The sequence below is a fragment of the Aptenodytes forsteri genome, unplaced genomic scaffold, assembly GCF_000699145.1.
Source record: "Aptenodytes forsteri isolate BGI_AS27 unplaced genomic scaffold, ASM69914v1 Scaffold103, whole genome shotgun sequence".
Lineage (NCBI taxonomy): Eukaryota > Metazoa > Chordata > Aves > Sphenisciformes > Spheniscidae > Aptenodytes > Aptenodytes forsteri.
The window spans coordinates 6,163,408-6,187,740 of NW_008796051.1; the positions used below are offsets into that span (position 1 = coordinate 6,163,408).

The following is a 24,333-nucleotide window of genomic DNA, read 5'->3' on the forward strand; positions in this document are numbered from 1 at the left end:
ATTAATATATAGAAAATCTGATATAAATTAACAGGAAGGAAAGCAGCTGTTTTGTCTAGTCTAAATAGCATATATTCAATGGTTTTTTTGTTCATAGCTCCAGAGCTTGTAGTCATGTTTATAACGATATCTTCACTTTCTGGGTAAGTGTTAAGATTTGGAAAAGCAAAATCTTTGCTCAGTAGGGAAACTCCTTTGTATTGTCAGTTCTCCGCCTTTTTGATCTTCTGGGGCATTTAAAACAACATGGCATAAATTTGTCCCTCTCTTCCCCCCCTTCTCTCCCCAAAAGTCAGGACAGAATCTTATACCTCAGTACCATAATTTTATTATTTTTGGACCAAGAGACAGAAGGCTGGACGTTCTTAAGGAAGCTGCCATCTACATAAAGTCCTTTTTAGGACAGTGGCTTTACTGCAGTCCCTAGCTGGTATTCAGGGATGTCTCTGGATCTTTAGACTGATTCACCTGAAAATGATGCTCTCCCCTCATTATTATTTCCTCAGTTTTGATACAGACAGTGATTGCCATTTCCTCACGTGGTACCCTGTCTTAGATGTGTCAATGCTCATCCTTTTTGAGAAGATGAATCTCTCTGAAACATTACAGTTTTATTCCAGACAGCAGTAGTGTGTTCTTTTTTATGAAATAAGGTGAAAGTAATTTGACTCGATTACATGATGGGCTTCAGAGTAGTTTTCAGTCATTCCAGGACTCGGTTCATATCAAGTATTTTACTTCATGCTTCCTTGTGGCTTCTGAGACAGTACCTGTGAGGTGGGGCTTGGGGCTTGGTTGCGTCTTGGTTGCCGTGCATGATGGTACCACAAAACCGATCTTCTGCTAGCACGACTGCAGCCTGCTGAGATGAGGAGACACTACCACAACGTCCGTCTGTTTTCTGAGGAGCTGTGTGATGCAGGATCAGCTCTACTTAGAAAGCAGTATCTGGGCAAAGCCCAGATCCAAAGTCTTTGGATCTTCTTGTTTATCCCAGCAGATGGGAACAATCTGACTCCGTCCAGTACTCTGAGCCTCACCGTGGCAAACCTGATCCAATCTTTTCATTTCATTTTCATTAGGACAAATAGACTTTACTAATGACTATTTTTTCTGTTCTAATGTGGTGACAGGGCTGTCAAACAAACATTTTGGGGAATGTGTCAATTCAGATAAAAATTATGTGTAAATATTTCCTGATGTTTTCCAGTCAGTGAAATATTTTGTTATTATATTAATTTTCTTCGCAATCTATTTGGGTCTAAAAGACCTAAGTGTGTTTATGTTTTTACATTTTTATATGCGGTGAAGGTTGTTGTCTAAGGCACGGCTACACGAGGGCAGCGCTGTGAGCTAAGCTAGAGTGTGGGTTTGAAGCACGCCATCTATTCAGTGTTCTCCTTCAGTAAATGCCTGCTACCCTTTCCTCCCATGCTTTCCACCTGCATTTGCTGTAGGACAGCATTGTGTGTGCAGCCAGGTAGTGCAGAGAAGTTGATGTGCCCCAGCACTGCAGTCTAGCTTTGCAACAACTCATTTTCTGTAACTGTACTGTAAACTTTCCCGCTTATGGAGGAGATACCCTACGCAGCAGGCAGATCCCACTGAGGGGCTGAGCAGATACTCTTGAGCACATCAGTTTTGTACTTAGGAGAGCACAATATTCTACTAATCTATTTTCCCCGCTGTAAGAACAGGATTTGGGACTCACACTTTTTCAAACTTCTGTGGCAGACGGTCAGTACTCTTACATAATACTCTGAGGGAGGTGAGGAGTGATATGATATCTATAGCAAAGCAGCAATGCCTGGGGACCCTGGGGGATCCCAGACATCACTTCCTGGCTTTACATTCATGATTGCTCATGAGGTACCGTGTTCAGTGCCAGGGCTGAGATCTTGTCCTTTGCAATGTCTCACAGGTCTGTTGAGGGAACTGGAGTAAGTACCAGGTACTATGAGTTTGGTGCTGTAAAACCTTTTCGGTTTCTCAGAATAATTCTGTGCCTATTAGTTTGGCTTATGTAGGTGATTTACAAGCTTAAAGAGTGCTGCTGCCCTTTTTCACCTTTGATTATTTCCATTAGAGAGGAAATCAATGATGGCCAAGAATTTCTTTGGCACAAAAAGTTTGGCAGCTTCAGGCATGTTTGGCAATGTCCTTGCTTATAGAGCCAAGCCCAGTGGTCTTTTCAGACATCAGCTTCTCCAATATCTTTGTGGGGTTTTTGTCATTAATGGTTTTTTGGACAGCATCTTTCTTTTCACTTCTGGATACTGCTTTTTTTCCGTTCTCAGGCCTCTTAATTTACAGTCTCAAAAAGACTGTTTCATCACTGCTGCCTGTGCTTTGGGCAGCTTCTATTATTTCACTATTCAGACTCCAAGGAAAGTTTTAATTCTTCTTTATATTTATTCAAAAGAGAGAGCATCTTCCATGCCTATCAGTGTGCCGTAGCCTCTCACCTCTGCCATAGCAATAGTTAGAAATTGCTACTAGTGATGTTCATGAAAACCTTTAAAAATTGAGTTATTCAATGGGAAGATTACTGAACTTCCAAAACCATTCACTGTCAATGTCAGTTAACTAAAGGAAACACTAGACATTTTTCATTGATTCTCAAGGTATTTTAGGACCTTTATTCAATCCAGTCAGAAATGCTGGCCAACCTGTGAGAAAGCAAAGCCATAGAGAAAACTCATAAAACAAATCACTGGTAGAATCAACAAGCAGGATTCGTTTCCCATGGCCTGGCCCAAAATGTGGGAAGTACGCAGGTTATAAAAAAGCAGCGTGGGATTAACATAGGCTTCTTAATACTTGTGTATTACTTTGAGGTAAGGTGTGAAATACTGACGGTGCAATTCAGTGTCCTGGATTGCAGAATGATCTCCAGGCAGTTGGAAATACCACTGGTATACTGGCAGCTCAGATACAACTGAGATGTTCTTGTAAAGTAGCATGCGCAGATTCAGTACTTAAAATTTTTGCAACAGCATCTTTTGTAAGGACCAAATCAAAGACCAACTGGTATCGCTGAGCAGGAACTCAAAATCTATGATTATAATTCAAAGAAATATCATAAAATATTCTGACAAAAGCATACGCTGCCAGGATTGCTTGAAGGTAGAACTTGATGTATCAGTCAATTAAAATCAGAGCATGCCAACACAAATCCAGTAGATTTCTTTGCTCCCTTACACCTTCTTTGCTTTACTTGGCTAAGTGGTAGAACATAAGGATCTACACTTGATGTGCTCTGACCCAAACATTAACAGGAGTGATAATGCCTCAGAAGAAGAAAGAGGTAAGCAGGAATATTATTTTAATATAAAATCTCAGCACAGTGGTCTTTTTTGGCCATAACTATGAGAACACTATGGCCCGACTTACACTCAGAGAAAACTGGGTCTGGAAAGGACCTCAGAAGCTCATCTAGGCCATCCTCCTAAAGTTCATGCCTGATTCAACTTGGCCTAGATTGTTCCAGCTCATTTAAGTAATCTGCGCTGAAGCATCTCTGATGTTGAAGACCTCACATGACCTCACCTGCCTCTCCAGGCAGTCTCTTCTACTGTTCTCACTGTTAGAAAGTTTTTTCCTTAAGTCCAGCACTTTTGTGCTGCAATTTTCTTTCTTGTCCTCCCTACTTCAAACTGACCTTACTATAACGCTGGAGGGGAAGTGGGAGAAATACATGAAATGATTTTGGGGGTAGGAAAAGCACTTTGTGTGGGTGCAGCTTTTTCTGGCAAAGCTGAGTTTTTGCAGGTACCATTTCTGTCTCTCTGAGAGACTAGAAGGGTCTCTTCCAGCTAAAAACTGAACAAATTGGCACAGCTATCCTTGCAAACCACTGCTAGGACAAATCTGACCTAAGTACACATTCAGGTAGTGTCAAGGCTCTGTATTTTTGGCTTCATACAAACATTAATCTGTATTTAATTTGAGAGAAGTTCTGGGCTGATGTCCCAGAAGAAGTGAGAGTGGCAGGTCCCTTTTGCATGAGTCCTTTCATTGGATCAATGGTCCAGGGACTGTACTGAGTGATGTTTCAAGTTAAAATGCGTTAAGATGATAAATATTGATTAAATGATAAAGTGTGCATGACACCATATCATGGGGAAGATATGCTGGCCAGAGACACTGAGGCAGAAGCAAATTGTAGTCATATAAATTTTTACAGAGGATGTTCCTGGCCAGCCCCACATCCATCAGGATTTGGGAGAACTGAAGTTAACCTTCCTGCTGTGAATGCCACGTGTCCCCCCTCTCTTCAGTTCTGGCTGAAGGGATTTCTAGACAGCACTGATGGGGGGGGTGTAGCTAGTTACACATCATGAAGACTTAGCAAAAAGGCCACTTTAACTCATGATTCTTGTTACTGCAGTTCAGTGGCTGGCAGAAGTCTTCGTGTCTGTGTCCACATCTGCTTGTTTTGTGTAATGGCTCACAGAGTTTCAGATGTTTATATTTCAAAGCAAGATGCTTATTTTCTCCTTCACCCTGCCCATTATACGTGGGCAGAAACATTCCCTCTTCTGTGGGCTTTCAAAAGCACTTTGTATCTGGTTATCTTTGTGTCCAGATAGAGAATAAAGAATGCCCTAAGGAGTGTAGGGTGATGCCCGTTACACTGACACCAAGGATATGTATTTGCCTTTCTTACACTAGTCTGAGCTGAACCCATTAAAATATAATGATGTGCATATACAACAATCTTGCAGTAGCTGCTGAGATATGCTCATGTTTTCTGAGTCCTCATATTATGGTCTCAGCATGTGATGTTTGTGCTGCACTAGTCCACGTTTTCCTGCTCTTTTTTTAAATGCTGAGAAACATTTCTAAAGGTGTTAATGTTTTTGAGAGCTCACGTACTTTCATTATTCAGCTGGGCCAACCTTTGGTTATGACTCAAATGGTTCTGAAGCGATGTTGATGATGGAAAAATTCATGGACTTGCTTTTGTCCTCTCCCTAGAGTGTACGCTATCACCCACAGCAGAGATCTGGAAACTGACAGCTCAACATCTGGAACAAAGTCCCTACCAAACTCTATGGAAGAGTGTTTAAACCAGAGAATTCAGCTGCTTAGAGGCCATGAGAGAATTCTGTTGATTTGTAAAGGGCGGTCTTGTGCTCTGTTTCTAAGTGTTTTGACATATCTTCAGCTGGTATAAATGAGCATCATCAGTGAAAAAAAGCTTCTTAAAAATTCTTGAGAATTCGGCCACATATCAATGAAGTTTTTAAGCCAAAAAAACCCAAACAGGCATATCAGTTATGTTTGTCCTGGCATTGTATCTAATCAGCGTTTAGCTGTCCTTCTAAGAGTACTAGAAATTGGATTATTTCAGAGTTTGGGGATTTTCTTTTAGTGTTATAGTATTTTTTGATAAGTTGAGGTTATCCTTTCCAGACAACACTGGCATTTAGGTACCATTGATATCCATGACCTTTTCCTCAGTGCAGGACCGACTTGGCTAATGCACCTCTCTATTTTAAGGATCTAAAAATAACACATGGGGTCCACCTGCCTGCCGTGCGTAGGCAGAAAGCAGCCTTCTCCCGTCAGCCGCTTGATGTTATCTTCAGCCTCAGGATGTTATCTGACTTCTTCTTAAGACCCAAAAATATTTGTTGAAAACCCAAAACCAATACCTTGCAGCGACTGTAGAGCTTCTGTAATTTGTTTCCAGCAGCTTTATTAGGATGAATTTGTGTGTTATCCAGTGCTTGATCTGGTGGCCAGTTTTCCCAGTGTGCTTGATAATGGTATCATGGAGGAGCATACTTCACAAGATCATTTTTATTTTATGCTGTATTTTCAGGAAAGCAATTCAGTTTGCAGGTTGTTGGTTTTTAACAGGTATTGGGGAAATGTACGAGGAGTCACTGGGGCATCAATACACATTGAACTTGTAGGTGTGTCACTAGGTTATGTGAAAATCATTCCTGTTATAGAGTGAATGTTACTTGAATGTGGCTTCTCCACAATCCATTAATAAAATAAAAAAAAAAACCCACCTACCACACAAAATGCTAAAATGTTTTTATTTTTTATGTTTATTTTTAGTCTTGGAACTGAACCAGGTGATTATTCCCACTTACGGAACTGTGCCAGATCAGCAAAACCTTCATACTCCTGAATGGGTGGGTACTTCTTTACTTCAACTATGACTACCTGTAATTTTTCTCGTATAGATATGCAACAGTCAGTAGCTGTTCCAGAAGACTAGCGTTCCTTTGCATTTGCAGCACATGCAGTTCATCTGTGTGACTGAATCTGAGTTGCTGTATCTATCTCTGTTTCCCTAAAGGTACCTGAAGTCATTGACTCAGATGTGAAAGTGCAGGTTGACACAGGCACTGGACTCAATTAAAAGTGACCAATATATATTCACTATAAACTGACACACACACATACATGTCCTTTCTATATCTAATTTTGTACACCCGTGTATAGGATTTCTGTGTGTGTATACAAGGATAAATAGTTATGAACACACCCTACATATAAACACACATATCCTGTAGATTCATACACACCCAGGTATTAGTTGGCTGACATGTGCATTCGGGATTCATTTTTACAGAAATCTTGGAGACACCAAGAAATTCCTTACTCCAGTCAGCTACTGAAGTGGCAAGAAGAAAAAAGACCTGGAGGTGTCCATTCCCTTTATCCAAAGTTCAAGTTCCCCAGCTCGCCTAATGTTTTCTGCAGCTAACAGGTTTCTGGCTCTAGCTCAAGATCCCCTGCCTCAGATCTCATTCTTCTCTAAGGGCTGGCCAGTCGACCCAAACAAGCCCTGCCATGGCACATGCTTTGCCAACCTGATGCCCAACGGGCATGCTGATAAGTCCAATTTTATTTTTTCCCCTAGAGTGGTACAAGTGTGGTCTGCAGTTGCACAAGGAGATAGCTATAAGCCTGGATTAAAAAAGGTGTAAAATCATATACTTATCTTAAAGCTAATAGAGCAAGATTAGCTCCATACAAATAAAAAAAAGCCTGTTCTGTGTTTCATTACTCTAATGACAGAGGTTAGTGTCACTGGCTTTGGGTGTGTATAGGTTGTCTTTTCTAGTCAAGCTACCTCTACAAGTGGATCAGCGTTACAGGAGAACAAGGCATAAAGAAACAGGTTCAACAGTGTCGAGGATTGCTCATTGGACCCATTAATTTTGAGCACCTAAGAGCTTCATGGCGGTTTTCACATAGAGAAATCATTCAAAAAAGTACTCTAATGCCTAAGAGCTCATGGCGGTTTTCACATAGAGAAATCATTCAAAAAAGTACTCTAATGGTGCCACCAAGTAATGAGAGCTGGAGCTGGTTCCCAGTCAGCCCTGTCCGAGACACATTTAAACTACCAGCTATTTATTATGGCGGTTTTCACATAGAGAAATCATTCAAAAAAGTACTCTAATGGTGCCACCAAGTAATGAGAGCTGGAGCTGGTTCCCAGTCAGCCCTGTCCGAGACATTGACATTTAAACTACCAGCTATTTACAAATATCTGAACCTGCCTGTGCGTTTCTTTATCGCTGTCTACTAGATCCTACTCCAGGAATGACAGCCTGCTAGTGCTGCTACTAGTTATCCCTTTAGCTTGCACAGAGGAGGTCTGTTATGACTGTGGAGGTCCAGGTCCTGCTGACTTCTCTGCCTATAAGGAAATACTTTGTTTTCTTTATATGACTAGGAGAACATACAATACAATGAAAAATGAGCTAAAAAGTTAAAAGATGCAAATGAAGCATTCAAATTCAGGGGGGTTGAATTAAGCCTGCCTTGACTTATATGTAGATATTATGATTGGAGCTGTTTAGATGATTTATTTTTTGGCCTGGCCACCAAACTGAAAGCTATTTTGATTCATATCAAACTGAAATGGGAAACAGAATCATAAAAGAAAGAGACAAAGGATTTCTGTAGTGGTAGTGCATTTCAAAAGCAGTGTAAATGAAGGGATAGATTCAGTCTTCATTGCACCAAGGTGCACCAGAGCCTTGGGGAGCCGCTCTAGCAGCTTAGCTGGCAAAGCACTTGTCATAGTTATGGGTCAGGGGGGTTTGTGCCTGCCTCTGCTGTAGGAAACAAATACCCAAACTACCAGGAAATGAGTTTTCTTCTGGGAGCTGGATACCTTCACCTCCCCTGCCCCTGCCGCAGCGTTTTGCGGCAGGGTGTTCTTCGTTTGAAGCCGCTTCAGTCTCTGGAAAAAGAATTAAACATTTTTCGGAGCATGATGTGGAACCAAGTGCTTCCATTTCCCAACTGAGTGCCCTGACTAGGATGTTATAAAAATCCTTCTTGGACTCTCCTTGTGGTTCAATGAAATTTTTTTAATGTATTTATATGAAGACAAATAGCATCAAACCAGCCAGAATGTCATATACCTTGTGGTTAGAACAGTCTCCTCCGAGCAGTCTTGGTAGAATTTATTTTTATTTCTACTGAAAATCAACTGTCAAAATCAATTTTTATTTTTGGTTACTCATGTTTACCAGCAGTTGTAATTTCTGCTCAGTTTTAGCAGCATTTTTTCTGCACTGCTCCTTCCATGTCAGGTCCTCCTTGTCAGCCACTGGGCAGTTTCAGTGGGTTGGAGGGGCCAGAAAGATAAAATTGAGGTCTGCTGAGCCTGTCTGTGAAATGGATGAGTGCTAATTGTAGCTAGAAACGGAAACTGAATAGGAAGCCTAACCTTAAATGATTGAATAGAAGGGAAGTACTGCGCCTGTTGTCTAAACTTAGATCATGCTTTGCAGCTGGAAGTTTTCTGGAAATTTGATTTGATTTTGCAAGTCATCCTGGAGTAGCCAAAACTGAGTAAGTTATTGGTTAATAGAAACGGTTCTGTTCTTCTGGTGCTGTCTCTAATTATAGGATCACATGCTACGATTGCCGCAAGATCCCTGCCTCATTCAGCACATGAGTAGGACATTAATCTCCAAAAAGCCCAAATTCTGTGAGGGTGTTGTTTGTAGTACTTCAGCAAGGTGTAAATGTGGCAGGAAATGGCAGGGAAAAAATGAAAGGTTCTTACGACTAGAGAAACTGAGTGCAGTCCTAGATAATAGGATTTTATCCTTACTTCTGCTATAGGGTTTCTGTGCAAGACTTGCAAAGTCACATCCAGCTTTTGTTTATTTCCTGAGTGTCAAAGGGGAACATCTGTGACCCTGTTTGCATTAGTTCAAAATAGTCACATATGGACCTGAAAGAGAGTGTACTGCTCTTTGAAGAGAGAATTGCTGAGCTCTCTGGAAAGATGTCACTGTCCTGGTGTCTCAAGCAAGAACTCCAAATTTAGGAGGCAGTCAACAGGTTTTGGCACTGATCTGTGGATGCCTTATGTGATCACTGTTAAAATGAGGGTTATACTCTTACTTTCTCTCCTGGGGGATCTTGTAAAATTAAATTTGTCAACATTTGTAGAACATTGAGATTCTATGAGGAGATTCTATACCACAGGCATAGTCAGAAGGAAACCCCTATTTTAAGCGTTCACCCTATTTAGATGAGGCGTAACAAAAAAAGACATTGAATAAAGAAGATAATAAGGAGTATTCCGTAACTACTAAAAGGAGGGTAGAAGTATGGCGTGTGGTTGTGCAGTTAAGTCATGTATCATAAATAGTACGTACAAGGAAGACAAAACTGCATAGACAGCATTAATTCAAGCCTTTTCCAGCTCTCAGATGTTTCATTTTGCAGTCTTATCTGCTTCATAGGTAGAGAGTTTGAATTTGGATGTAACAGTAAGATTTTTTTTGAGAGTCAACATCTGCAGAGGGGAGGATAACTTCTTCAAATTGTCTATTACTGCTGCCCCTCAAATACAATTTCTGCAGCGAGAAGGCTTCAGGGAAGACCGAAAGAGTGAATTTCCCAGCTCCTGCATCCCAAGAAAGATGGGAGGTGCTGAAAAGCAGGTTTTCAGCAGAGTACTGTCTTCACCTTTCTTTAAAAGTAAGGCCGTTTGGTCTCTCTCTAATCAGGAGTGACTGGAATTCCTTCTGCAGCCAGCAGCGACGTGACGCTCAGACAGGAAGTCAAGTGGGTGTCTGGTCCAAACTTAGCTCAAGGGACAAGGCATCCCGATGCCTGGCCGGTTACCAGCCGCTTTCTGCTGACAGAAATGTATGACTGTAATGATGTCCCGCATTTTTCTACTTTGTCTTTAGTCTCAATTTATTTCAGTTTGTTACATATCAAAAATTTCTTTGCATGTTGAGGAAATGAAAAAAAAAACGTTCTTCTGATTAAGTGCTTGCTAATAATCTCACTGTTGCTAAAAACGGAACTAAAACAGTCCTCTGTTGTTATTAGCAAATATGAGTCACAAGGAAAAATGTTAAAGGCACAACAGTTTTATGGCCCTACGGAGACAGACCAACATTAATATGTGGTATGCAAATAAACTGATATCTTCCTGAAGTATCTTATATATGATATATATCATATATCTTCCAGAAGTAAATGCTTGTGTTGGTCTTAATGTCAGAAAGTTGTCTCTATTGGTCACTTAGAACATAAAGTAATAAAAGATCTGGTTATATAGCTGTGATAGGAAGAACAGCTTTGTATTTCTGTAACATTTTCTCCAGATGATCTCAAAGCACTTTACAAATAATTATGTTTCATGATAACCTGGTAATATAATTTGTTTCCTTTTTATGTAATTGATTTGAAGTTTCCTGAGGCCTGTAGAGAGAAATAGCTGTGCTCCCAAACAGGCACTCTGAAATTGTCACCTACGTACAACTCACAACTGAAGTGTAACCTGCAGGTCCTCCGCAAGACTGTCGCCGTGCTCCAGCCGGAGGATTTTTTGCAGGTGCCTGTCAGCAGAGGTGATGTTATACAGGCTCTGCTCTGCTCTCTTGTTTCCCAGTACTGATTTATTCCCTGGCATGCTGCAGGAAGCTGTTTTGAAGCATATCTGAAAATTATGTGAGGTTGCAGGCAAGTAGTTTATCCCTCCAATAATGATTACATTTGGTGCTATTGACAGTCACACCAAAGGCTCATGCGGACAAAATAAAGCACTTCTTTTATCCTTCCAGTTAGATAAGTCATTCCTGCAGAATCTCTTGTTATTTAAAAAAAATCAGTTTACAATACTGTGCTTGTTCAGGGTGTAGTAAACAATAAATAACTGCAATTCCTGTGCACATATTTTTCTTCATGCTTGTCTCCGTGCTGCCCTTCCCACCATTATCCCCACTGACTGTTTAACAATATAATGCCCAGAGAAGCCTGGAAAAGTGAAGACGGGTTTCTTTGTAAGGCCACCGTTTTTTCTCCCCTGGCATGGAGCATCGCTGTTGCTGAAGTGAGTTTCCCACTAGAGTGGTCTCCTTTCATCTTCTGCTGCAGGCATCACATGTAGCCATGACTACAGGAACGGTCTCAAGAGTGAGACACGGCAGCTCCCTTTAGGCACCGGCAAGCCTGGTTATACGTGAGGAGGAAGGGCACACGGTAGCCTCCCTCCCGAGGAGCTCTGAGTCAAGGGGCTGAGGGTCGGTTCCATGATGTGGTCACTTGCAGCCAAACCAGTTATCTCAGCTTTTACAGTCCTGTGTGGAGGGGCAAGCTTGTCTTCATGTCCCACTTGTCCCTTCTCCAAGTGCCACTCTGTCCCAAGGGCTGGGAGAGCAGATGCTGTTTACCAACAGCTGCTTGTGCTGGATTAGCAAAGAGCGCAGGAAGCTCCTTATTCCTTTGCCAAGGTGGCCACAGGGGGCCAGAGTCAGGGAGGATTAAGAGAAGGTGTGTAAGCAGGGGGGTGTGCATGGCAGAGGGCTGCTCAGGGCTGGCCGCGGACCTTCAGTGTGATTGCACCAGTGCAGCACCTCCCAGCTCCGGCAGGATCCCACCAGCTGTGCATATATCACCTGGTAGTGAGGACCCAAGCAGCGGGTCTGCAGAACAAGGCATTTGGTGGTGGTGGCTACATTATACACATTTCTGAGCTTTTTGTTACAGCCAACTACCTCCAGTCTCATTCCTTGGAGTGCAGAGCCGCTGATGCTCACCTGATCTGACCCTGCTCTGAACTGAAATGCAGAGGTACACCCACATGAACGTGGCCGTGCTGCCTCTAGGCTAGCCCACGTAAGTGTACCCTGAGTGTTTCAAAAAGCTTTATCCACGACCTGGCCCTCCCCTCCTTCAGATTCCTTCTGCTAATAAAGCAGCTAATAGTTCCCTGTCTCAGTGGCAGGCAAGCGGTTGATTGTACAGCACTTGGAGAGTTCAGAAGCGCTGTGGAGTATATGCTAAACATAATTAGTATTTTACAACTAAATGTATTACTTTTTTTTATTTATTAATGATGTTAATCAATATTAACCTGCTGTCCACTAGGGTATTCTTATAACATTAGTGTGCACAACTGATTGCCTCCGTCAGTACTTAAAATGTGATTATGCTGAGGCTAAGAAAATTAGAAAGTGCAGTAAATAGACCCCACGTTTGTTTCTTCCAAAACAAAGAGGTATCAATGGGCCTGTTCGTTATTTTGGGTTATAATTTGCTACTGGTACTTAAGAAATATTATGTATTAGAATTTCAGCCCCGTTAACTTATGTGTCTATGCACACAAGCTTGCGTGCATTTGTACAATAATAACATTTGTAATACCGTCAAATAATACTACATATTTTTTAAAAACAAACATTGTCTCAAAGGAATTACTAACTTCAGAGTATAGCACATCTTTTTGGTTTCCAGTCTTGGTTTTCCCCTTGTAATTATGTTGAATAATATATGATTTTTCATTACAAACTATCCAGTAGGGATTACAAGATACACCACACATTTCAGTTAATGTGGCTGTCGGAACCTTATTACATTCCTATTTGCATTTTACTTCTTACTTTTAATTGAGCAACATTTAATGTTACATTACAATTTATTTGTGTGGGTCTCAATCTTGATCTCTTAAGTATTCAGGCGTAATGAGTCAACTCTTTATTATTTTATTGATATATAAGGTCTCTATGGATAGGTCAATTGAACAATGCCCTCATGATTAAAAGCAATAAAAATTACATTTAAGAAGTTAGCTTCATAAGTATGAACTTCCGTGTATCTGGATTCATGCAGTCCAACATTGATTAATCTTTCTGTTATATTCCTTTTTATATATATATATGCATATTTTGATATGTGCATAGAAAGGTGTATGTATATGGTAACATGTATATACTCATGTGAATGAAATCATAAGTAAATTCATGAGTCAGAATACTGATTAACAAGCAGTCTTTGCGTCTGGTTATTGACAATCCAGTTAAGCCAGTTATCACTAAGTTACACACTAGTTTTATAAGCTTAAAGGAGTCTATGTTTAAAGGAAAATTATTTCAACGGCGAAGTTATGCAATCACAAATTATGATCAAAATTTGTTAGATCAAAAATTTGTTAGATCAAAACTTGATCTGATGTTTGCTGTCTGCCATTTCTTTCTTTTCTATCCTGTGGATAGGTCATACAGGAAAAAGTTTAAAGCTGTAGTGAAAAAAACTCAAAAGCTATTACTACTTTTATGCTTTCAAGTGCTTGAATTTCACAACTAAACTCTGTCTCTTTAAATGGAAGCTATTATAACGCTATTTCTAAGATTCAAAGACCAAGAAGCCCAATTAAAAAACCTTCTGGTTTATGCAGTGGCAACACTTCCCCTCCTTATTCATTATCACAAGGTTTGGGCTCTGTGTTTCCACCGTTGCAACACGGAGCAATTTTAGCCCTAGCCAGAGCCTGCTGGCGTCCTGCGGGAGAGCAGAGGCTGCAGGGCTGGGCTCTGTGCCTGGCTGGGCTCAGCTCCCCGTGCCCTCTCTTCTGCTGCTGCCCCAGCACCTCCCAAGCTGTCTCCCAGGATGGGCTGTTGGCTGTTGTCGATGCTTTCCTCCCAATGGGAATCTAGTCAACATGAAATCATCATGATTATGTTTTAAATGAGACTGGAAACGGTCACAGCAGGGCTTCATTTTACACCTGTGGCTAGTCCTCAGCAGGAGGAAAATTTGTGAGGGTCAAGTCTGATTGCTTGATGGGACTATGCCAACTCTAGAGCTCAAGAATTTAGAAACTCACATCTGTGACTTGCTTTGGGTGATAGACATACTCAGTGTCATTGTGGTCTGGTGATGCCATCTGAAAGTTTAAAGCAATTTTTTTCCTAAAACTTTATTCACAGTGTGCAGTTGTATGTTGATTTGGTGACTGCCTAGGTAGTTTCTGAATTCTAGGCCAGGTTGTGAAACTAACGTAGAATATATGTGTATATTGGCCATATGTCAGCGTATATATATATGCATGTATGTATGTCAGCAGCTGCTTGCTGTCAGGTTTGTCACAAATCTCTAGGCACAGGTGGAATTCAAAGAGGACTGTTCTAACCAAGAATCTGCTCAGACTGTTTGAAGCAACTAAGTTAACAGGACCTCTTTGCAGCAGAGCCTAGCGTTTCCACATAGAATGTAAAAAAAACAGTGAGTTTAAACTCCCCTGAGTTTATTTAAAATATGGAAATTTTGTCATAATTATGGGGAGACGCATCTTGGTCGACTGTTTTGACTCGGCCAATAAACAGTAACAAAATAGTCTACAGGGAGAGGTTTAGAATAAAACTCCTGGGAAATTTTGTTTTGGAAACACTGACACATGCGGTTCCTAAAACACTGTATGCTCCCTGGAACTGGGGTGCTCCTGACTGAAGACTGGCATTCTTCTCAGTTTTATCACAGTTGAAGAACAACCATTTCAGTCTGCACTTAAGGGGTCTCTGACACCATAACAGCATTTCTATGTGCCTTTCTGTGGACCAGACATCCCAGAGCTCCCAAAACTGGACCTGGCATCCCTCATGAAGTTTGGTCTGCACTGACAGGGAAATTTCAGGGATAGGACATCTGGGAATCTTTACCGTGTCCCCAAAGACAGAACATGTTCAAGAGATTATTCTGGATCATTTTGCCTGGCCTGATCCTACCCTGCATGCCCAGCCGTCTGGAAGCCAAGGCTCCTCTGCAGTTCTGCATGAGAGTCTTGCCAGCTTTGGAGATCTTACCATCTCTAATGCAATGCTGAGTCCCATTTCAGACATTTGATGTCTATCAACTTCAGTGGCACTGCCCTCATTAACACCATGGATGGATTTGGCCAAGTACCTGAGAGTTCGGTGCTCATTACATGATGATTCTGATAACATTACAGCTATATATTACCTGAAAGGAGGGGTTGTTACATGTGATAATGCCCTCAGAGTACTCTAAGAAACTACAAAATCATTACTTGATTCAGGTTCCCCTGTCATCAATGTGTCTGTATCATTTCACACATGAAATAACACATTAAGATGTTATTAGCGGATATGACAATCTATCCTACTTTCCTCCGGGGACTAGATAATGGCTTATGGATATATCAATCCTTTTGATTTTGGCATATATTGTAACTACAAAATCATACTTGAGGATTCAGGTTCCCCTGTCATCAATGTGTCTGTATCATTTCACACATGAAATAACACATTAAGATGTTATTAGCGGATATGACAATCTATCCTACTTTCCTCCGGGGACTAGATAATGGCTTATGGATATATCAATCCTTTTGATTTTGGCATATATTGTAACATGATGGATGTGTGGCATACAACAATGTTTTTTGCTTGCTGAGATGTTGCGAATAAAAAGGGAAATAAATCCACATAGGATGTGTCCATTTTGAGAGTTCATCTGCAGCCTGGTCATGTTCTTCGTTTTCTGGGCAATGGTGGGTTTGGGTATTACAGTGCATAAAACTACTGGGCTTTTTGGTTTGGGGTTTTTTTAATTGCAGCGATGCTTAAACTTCTGGCAGGTAAGGGGGCAGATGGGAATGCACTAATTCTGAGACTCTCATCAGGCAACAACATATCTTGTAGACAGCATAACATTGTGTCCATGATGACATGCAAATTACTTGACAGATGTGTTATTCAGGAATGGTGCTGCATCCCAGTGCTCCTCCCATTGCCAAAAGCTAATATGCTATTTTTAAAGCACAAAATTAGGTCAAAGTTCTGCTGTTCTTACGTCATGCAGAGACCTCCCAAACTTTTTTTTCTCCATTCTACTCTGTCCTACTTTTGTTGTCACTTTGGTCTTCATGTTATATGAGTCTGACGTGTTGAATTTCTCTGTTCATTGAAATACTGTGTAACAGGAAGCAAGTAAGGAACTGACGAGTAAAGTTCTTCATGTTAATCTATCCTACCTGCCTTCCAGGCTGATTTTGACGATAAGCCTGACTCCTTGTTCTTCAGCGATGGGCAGCGAAGAATTGACTTTGTTTTGGTGTATGAAGATGAAAGCAAAAAAACTACTCATAAGAGGAGTCATCGTAAAAAGCAAAAGGTAAGTTATTGTCAGTATAAATCTGAATCATTTGTTGGATGTTAGAGCAGTGGGCAGAAAGGACAGTGCCCTCACCCAGAATGGCAATTGCTCTTGGGAGCTGGGAGACTGAAGTCCATCAAACTGTGCAGGGGTGAGCTCAAGCCAGTAGATTGCTGTGTAAATGGGCAGAGCACTGCACATCGTGTCTGTCAGTGTGTGCTAGGTGACCTCTGAGCATCCTCCTGGGACAGAACGCTTCAGTAAATGTGAGCAGAAAAATGCTGGTATCAGGTTCCCGGTTAGAATTAGACACCAAGATCTTCAGACTAAGGCAATTTTCTGTACCTACAGTGATTGAATTAGGCCCCTAGTGGACTTTGGTATTAAAATCCAGATATTCAGAGGAACCCATAGAAGGAAGCAGCTGACCACGTGCTTCAGAACACAGTTATGAACGTAGGTGCTGACATTCTGCCCAATAAAGTACCTAAGTTGTTTATAGGAAATAATTGTACATCACTTTGCCACCAGTATTTCTCCCTGTCCCACTCCTTCCCTTGACACTTCAACAGCGTGGCCCTCCCTAGGGACCCTGCAAAAGATTTCTGACTCAAGCCAGTGACTGTTTGATGCTCTTTAGCAACTATGAACGACAATCATAGATTATTTTTAACTATTATTTTTTAATTATTTCAGTAGTTCTATCAGTAAACTACATTCATTATGGCACCCAGGGCCACAAAAACAAGCTCAGCCATGCCACTGAGCTATTTTAATTGTGAAGTACCTGAGAAATATCCATCCACGGGATTGTAGTCCCCTTGGCATCCGCACTCTCCCACCTACCCGCTTCCTTCTCTGATTTAGCAACTCCATGTTCCAGCAGCAGCCTCTGGTAGAGGCAGGCAAGGACAAAGATATCGCTGAAAGCAGCTCATATACAAATAATGATTTGCAGTTAGGAAAGAGAAGAGTAGGAGTAAAAAGGCCTGTAGCTAAGTTGGCTGATATTCATTACACAGTGTTGTTGTTGGCATTAACAAGGCAGCCATAAGGAATGTTGTTAGTAGGGTTTGAGGGAGTCCTGCAGTGGGTGGATGTTGCATTACACATGATCACAGGATCAGCAATAAAAAATAATTGAAAGAGGTAATTAGAAACAAAAAGCTGCCCCTTTGGAAACAATTGTTTTTATCAATTAGCATTTTACATTTATGTTTGTAATATTTGGCCATTGCCCAAATGTACTTAAAAATATAATGAGTGTCTTTTCCAAACAGTGATGGAAATTAAATGTGAGCAATGGAGTAGTATTTTTAGTGCAGCGTTAATGTTAGAACATTAGCCAGAACGAAACCATGAATAATTAGACCAGGAGATTGTGGGTACTGTGCTAGGTGCTTGCAAAAAAAGTTTACTTTCAAAGGTCTCAGTTCTGCAAAGATCTGCAGCCACACCGAATCTGTGGTGTGCTGAGGAAGAGGAAGCAGTCTACCTACACACAACACACATGAGAACAAGAGTATATTAGACTAACGATCAGATAAGGTGAAGACTGAGTGGCTGGGGAGCAGCTCTGTGGAAGAGGCCCTCATGGTCGTGGTGGACAGCAAGCTGAACAAGAGCCAGCTGTGTGGCCTGGCAGCAAAGTGGCCAACAAAGGCTGTATGGACAGAAGTACGGCCAGAAGATTGAGACACATGATTGGGGTAACGTGGCTGTGTCAGAAGGAAGCTGAAAACAGGGGTGATAGCAGTTTTCAGAGCCAGGATTTCCATGGACAGGGAGAATCTGAAGCCATAGGGGTACTGTGGAAGGCGTAGGCAAGAATTTTGATACTGGGAACACATACGGTGCTGAAAGGGCAGTAGAAAGCGTAGAAAGAGACAAGGATGAAGAAGTGGCAGTTACAGAGGACTTCCAAGGACAAGAACAAAGGTTACAAGTGTGATGACACTGAGCTGGAGAACTAATGAAAAAATCCAAAGCTGACCGTGAAACAGACAAAATGTTACACATAGCATAAAGTACCAGAGGGTGCTGAAAGGTGGAGGAAGGAGAGGGAGTGAAGAGGGGATTTTGTTCAGTGAGTCTGTCACATAAGCTGAAATGAGTTACCTGGTCATAACCAAACTCCTGCGATACAACTCAGCAGTACTGGCTCCCTCCCTCTAATGCATCACATACAGCTGTCATCAGTTTAGAAATGCATTTCCTTTATCTGTTGTTGGAGGAACAGGCTTTAAAAATGTGAATAGATGTAAGCTTTCTAACCTTATAGGATGGGATAGGTGCAGGTCAGCTCCAAGCACACAAACACTTTAGTCACCTCAGAGACAGAGAGGTCCTTCGTCTCACTTGACATCACTTGCTATGCAAGTGGAGGAAGCTGTATGTGCTGCAAATCTTTATTCCCTAAGCGAATGCTGCACAGGTGTTGGCAGCACTGATAACATTTTTCTTCCTGTACCTCCTCCTGAGCGGGATGCGGGATGCTGCCTTGGGACCTACCTCACACTCATACTAGGAGTGAAAGAAGAGAAACTGAGAATTAAAAAAGAAATAAGTGTGAATACGATATTTGAAAAGAAGAAACAAAACACATTTACCTTATGTCTGAGATGGAAAGGAAAATGACATCTATGGTACAGTTTTGCATCCTTGGAATTCCAGGGAGAGAATTAACATTTTGGCCTACCACAGTTCCCAGAAAGGTGTGGAGAAGATGCTGCCCAAGATAAGATACATAAGGTTTCATCAGTGTTGGTATAAAACCTAGTTGATAGCTTGTCTTTACTGACACCATTTTTTATTTGGTTATAGTTTTTTTGGGGGGCAAATGACTTCTACCCTTGTGATGATATACAAGATACCAAAATGAAGAGAATTGCCATTTACTGTCAGCTTTAAATACTGCATACATCACTGTCTGTCTCTGATCAATGATTAACTGAAAATGCCAATTTTTATAAGCAGTATCTTGTGTAATTCAAGGTGCTTTAAGCCTGAAGAGGTTCCTTGCTCATACTACTCTTTCTTTGACCCTCCTGACAGTTTTATAGAGCTATTAGCCAGAGGTTTATTGTTCACAGAATTTGGAAACTCCAGCTTATTAGAGAATAGCAGATCCAGTGAAGTCTGTTCTCGTAGGGTGAAATCCTCACCTCACTGAGGTCAGCAGCAAGGTCTCCACTGGCCGTGTGCAATGTTACAGGTCTGTGAAATGTAGGGACCAGGAGTGTGGTCACTGGGACAAATTCTGTCTGATGCGCACTGCACCCCACTCGATTGCATGACGTGGAAGCCGACGCAGAATTTAACTTGTTAGTGGACATCTATAGATCTACATTTCTGAAGTTAAAAGTTTTGGGTGCTACACTGGGTGGTTTTGTATGATACTGAGAGTGGAGGAGTCCCCAGACACTTACTGAATTTAATGGGAAGGATTTGAAAATCAGACCTCAACCTAGGTAACCAATTTACTGGATTCAGAGAAACAGGGTACAGATCCATCTATTCTTCTGCAGCAAGAGAAGAACCGGGACCTGGGACCATCATTATATTTGATTTGAATGGCTTTCTGCCCTTTTTCAAAAGAATTGCATGAGTATAACTGAGAAAATGGCCCAGCATTAATTTATATTAATTAGCAGTATTCCTGGGAAAACATCTCAGAGGAGAGAAGGAAATAACTAAAAACATGGGGGTGATTTGGATAGAAGGAAGAAAAATATGGGATTCTGAAGCACTTGGAGATGCGCAGTGGTGCTGTACTTCCCTCATTTTCATGTGTTTCTGAAATCTGATTTAAAGGAGGCAAAGTCAAACTACTGAAATGACATCCTCGTGGAAGTTTCTAACATAATTTACAGATTCAAAAGTTAGCAGATAAGGTTCATATATGCAACTAAATTTGAACTCCAAGCCTTTTTAAGTTGTATACAATTAATTTTGCAAGCACTAGCAAAAATCAAACTGTCAGGAGCAGATTCCAGAAAGTGTACCTTGCAAGCAATTGAAATTCCTGCCCAAAGCGTGTTTTTTAAACCTACAATTTCTGTACCCTGTTTGTCAGGATAGGTTACCATCAGAACGGAAATTAAATATCACCAGTCGTTCCAGGAATGCTGCAAAATGCTAGTTTTATCTGTTGGGGTCCTCAAGGAGCTCATTGTTGAAAGTTAAAGGGTCAGCGCCAGAAAGGCGAATTAAAAATAGATTGATGCAGAATGCCATTCTAGTCCATCTCCTTCCCCCAACAGAAATAAATGGAAAGACTGTCAGTAATTTAAGCAGTAATGTGGGCAAAACCTTCATTTCCAGCCATGAAGTAATCTGTGCTTCACAGAAATAGATAGTTGGGTTGGTTTTTTTTCAATTAAATGAAAACTATAATTCACAGAGAATATTACACACATCATTTTTTTTTAAGTACGGTCTTACGGAGAACTTCAGCAGAGCAGTTCCTGCTCCTAGACTTGTTTAGTTTCGACAGCTGACAAACAAAAAGCTTCGATAACTTAACAAACTAATTGTACTTCTCCTGCTGTTTAGCATGCGTCACACCTGCGGCGACAGAACAATACTTGGGTTTACAGAAAGAGGGGTACCTCGGTGCCATTTTATGCGGTGATTTCAGGCAGTAGAGGATGGCAGGCTCTACATGCCCGCGGTGTGCCCAGCCGACCTGCCCAGGAAGTCTGATAACAAGGATGAAAGGGACCTTTGAAACTGGGAGGAGGGCAACCACACCTGCCCTGGTCCCTGCTGGATGGATTGGTTTTGAAGCAGGAGCTCACTGAAATAAAATCTCTGTTCCTGAGGCAACTTCAGATCCAAATTTTACTTCTTTGCCTAATGGATGGAAGGAAGGATGACTGAAGGATGGGAAGACAAATGGAAGGAGGGAGTTACTCTGAAGTTACTGCATACATTCATAGGACCAGAAATGGGTCTTTCCAAACAGGGTGACTAGAAGCCGACCTGCCCAAAGTCTGATAACAAGGATGAAAGGGACCTTTGAAACTGGGAGGAGGGCAACCACACCTGCCCTGGTCCCTGCTGGATGGATTGGTTTTGAAGCAGGAGCTCACTGAAATAAAATCTCTGTTCCTGAGGCAACTTCAGATCCAAATTTTACTTCTTTGCCTAATGGATGGAAGGAAGGATGACTGAAGGATGGGAAGACAAAAGTCTGATAACAAGGATGAAAGGGACCTTTGAAACTGGGAGGAGGGCAACCACACCTGCCCTGGTCCCTGCTGGATGGATTGGTTTTGAAGCAGGAGCTCACTGAAATAAAATCTCTGTTCCTGAGGCAACTTCAGATCCAAATTTTACTTCTTTGCCTAATGGATGGAAGGAAGGATGACTGAAGGATGGGAAGACAAATGGAAGGAGGGAGTTACTCTGAAGTTACTGCATACATTCATAGGACCAGAAATGGGTCTTTCCAAACAGGGTGACTAGAAGCCACTGTTGAGAGCAGGGCTAGACTGCAGTATTGCCAGTTCTGTGTGGTCATGAATCAGGTTTCAGAAAATCATGAGGCTGGCTTAAAATCAGAGGGTGTCTCAGAAAATATGTATTTGGAGTTCTTTGGGTTTACTTTTTTTGTGTCAGCCTTTATAGCATATTCTGCTTCACATTTTTATGGTTATCTTCAAACATAAGGGAAAGAAGCTTAGAGAAGCAGAGCTTCTCAATCAATTAATTTCCTGATGCTGACAGCTGGGACTTTCAGAAAGGCTTCCAAATACCACCAAAGAAATTGTGAGTGTTGGCAGTTAATATTGATACAGTGATCCTCTCCACTCCCTTTAGCTGATTTCCATGGGGGAGGCTTTGGGCACCATGCTCTTTCTCTTCTTGGCTGTGATTTATCTGTTGCCTGTCAGGTAAGGCAGAGGTGCCTATTCAAGCACTCCTTCCTTGTTAGGATTTTTCCCCTGAAGCCACACGGATATTGTTGTGGGGAACTTTACTCTTTGCACAAAAGAAACTAAACAAAGACATGAGTTGGCATTCTTTTGTCACTGTAATCAAAGCAAGTGCTCCCTGCCATTTACAAAACACAGAGAAAAAAACTGCTAGTGGTCTGCTACCAATTTCCAGACCCACAATCTTGTTAGTCTCCTCAGCTTGGCAAGACAATTGCCAGACATTGAAAGCATTATGGTGAAAAAGCAGCTCCCAAGAGCTAACCCTTCTACATGCCTGTAATACTTGGCATTTACTTACACTGTGCTTTCACTTTCTTAAAACTGTATGTGATTATGCATCTCATAGTGTCCTCATCTATTGGCTAGCCATTCAATCATCAAAATCTATGTTAGGTTTAGATCAGCAGCATTACCATGGTTACGTTATTATTACAACTTAGCCTTGCAGGTAGCTGAGCAAAATGCCGGATACTAAAATAAACTTTGGACAGTCTCCACCTTCCAGCCTAATAAGCTATCATATCTTTATGCTGTATTCCCCAGCCAATGCGAAACCACTATGGAGTCCTCTGGGTAAAAGTCTAGCTCCTCCATAGATCATCATACGCATAATTCAATCATTTATATAAAATAGCAAAGCCCCTAATTAGCAAAGGCTCCCGGGGGCTTTGTTTCTCACTACTTGCATTAATGCGTTATTAGAAACCTTAATATTGTCAACATTTCCCTAAGATTTTGAGGGCAAAAGTAATTTGGGGAACTCCTTACCATAATAAATTATTAAAGCGATCTGAATGGTAAGATTAAAAAAAAAGAAGTATTAGACTCCTACAAATGAGAATTGCCCTGCATACATCTTTGTGCTATTTAGGAAGAAATGAAACAGGTATTTAGCCCTCTGCCTTTTGTATTTGCTGAAACAAAGCAGAACTCAAGTTGAAATATTTTCCTGATTCAGTATTACTCACCTTACAAAGAACACATGAATATGGAAGAAGCAAAGAGGTAGGATGAAATGGCGGAAGAGTTAATAGTGGAGTAACAAACAACTCCTGTGCTGTGTAGTACATATATTAATGATCTGGTAAGGGGATTGAATTATGATATAACAAAAATTGCAGAGGAAATAATTCTGTAGTTTACTCAGAAGCCAAGATGACTGTGAACCTTTAGCTTTGAAGGAGAATGGAGAGTACCTATGAAATGTTGAAAAATACAAAGAAATATGTTACTGCAAGGAAAAAAACTCATTCACATTTGAGATTCTAACCCTATATTAAGTGTCCTTTTCAGGGTACAGCTACCATCAACATTCTAGATAATAGAATGTATTAGATATATACAATATATTGTATTGTATTATATTATATATGTGCATATTTATATATATATACAATATTATATATACAATGAAAAATATAAAGAGCATTATACTGTCACCAATAAAAAAGTGGATTAATGGGACATGGAGAGATGACTCCATGAAGAGTGCTTTCAAAGTTTGGGTTTGTGGTTTTATCCTGAGAAAAGGGAGGAATAAGGAGAAATGTGATAAGTGTTGATGAAAGAAGAAAACATTGAAAGATTTGGCATTTCTTGTCCTTAAGCTGAGAAGAAGGTGATATTCACTGGAATAAAAAGGCAGAAAATCCGAAACAGATAAAAGAAATACCTTTGGACAAAATATGAAATTAGTCCATCGTGACCATTGCCACAAACAGGTGCTGCAGTTGAGCACTATCAAATATAAATGGGATGGGCTGCTTATATTATTCAGTTTTATAATTATTAATTCCAAGACTTGCTAGAGTTTTGGAAAAATAGTTTTTTTCTGCTTTGGGGACTCACAACAGACTTTAAACATTAAAGAACTGGATGAAACTTATGTGGAGATACAACTGACCTGTTCCTGTGGAACTCCTGAAGACGTTTGCCCTTTTTGCTGAAGCGTCTGGCTTTTGCCCCTTAGAGTGGGTAGATCTTG

At 41.0% G+C, this 24,333-nt stretch overlaps 1 protein-coding gene across 1 annotated transcript in view; it reads left to right on the plus strand.

Moving 5' to 3' along the window:
- ANO6 (anoctamin 6) overlaps positions 1–24,333 on the plus strand; it is a 71,402-nt gene that overhangs the window by 15,029 nt on the left and 32,040 nt on the right. The window contains exons 3-4 of the mRNA XM_009286271.2: positions 6,076–6,152; positions 16,297–16,425. Coding sequence (XP_009284546.1) covers positions 6,076–6,152; positions 16,297–16,425 — 206 coding nt within the window. The remainder of the gene's footprint in view (positions 1–6,075; positions 6,153–16,296; positions 16,426–24,333) is intronic.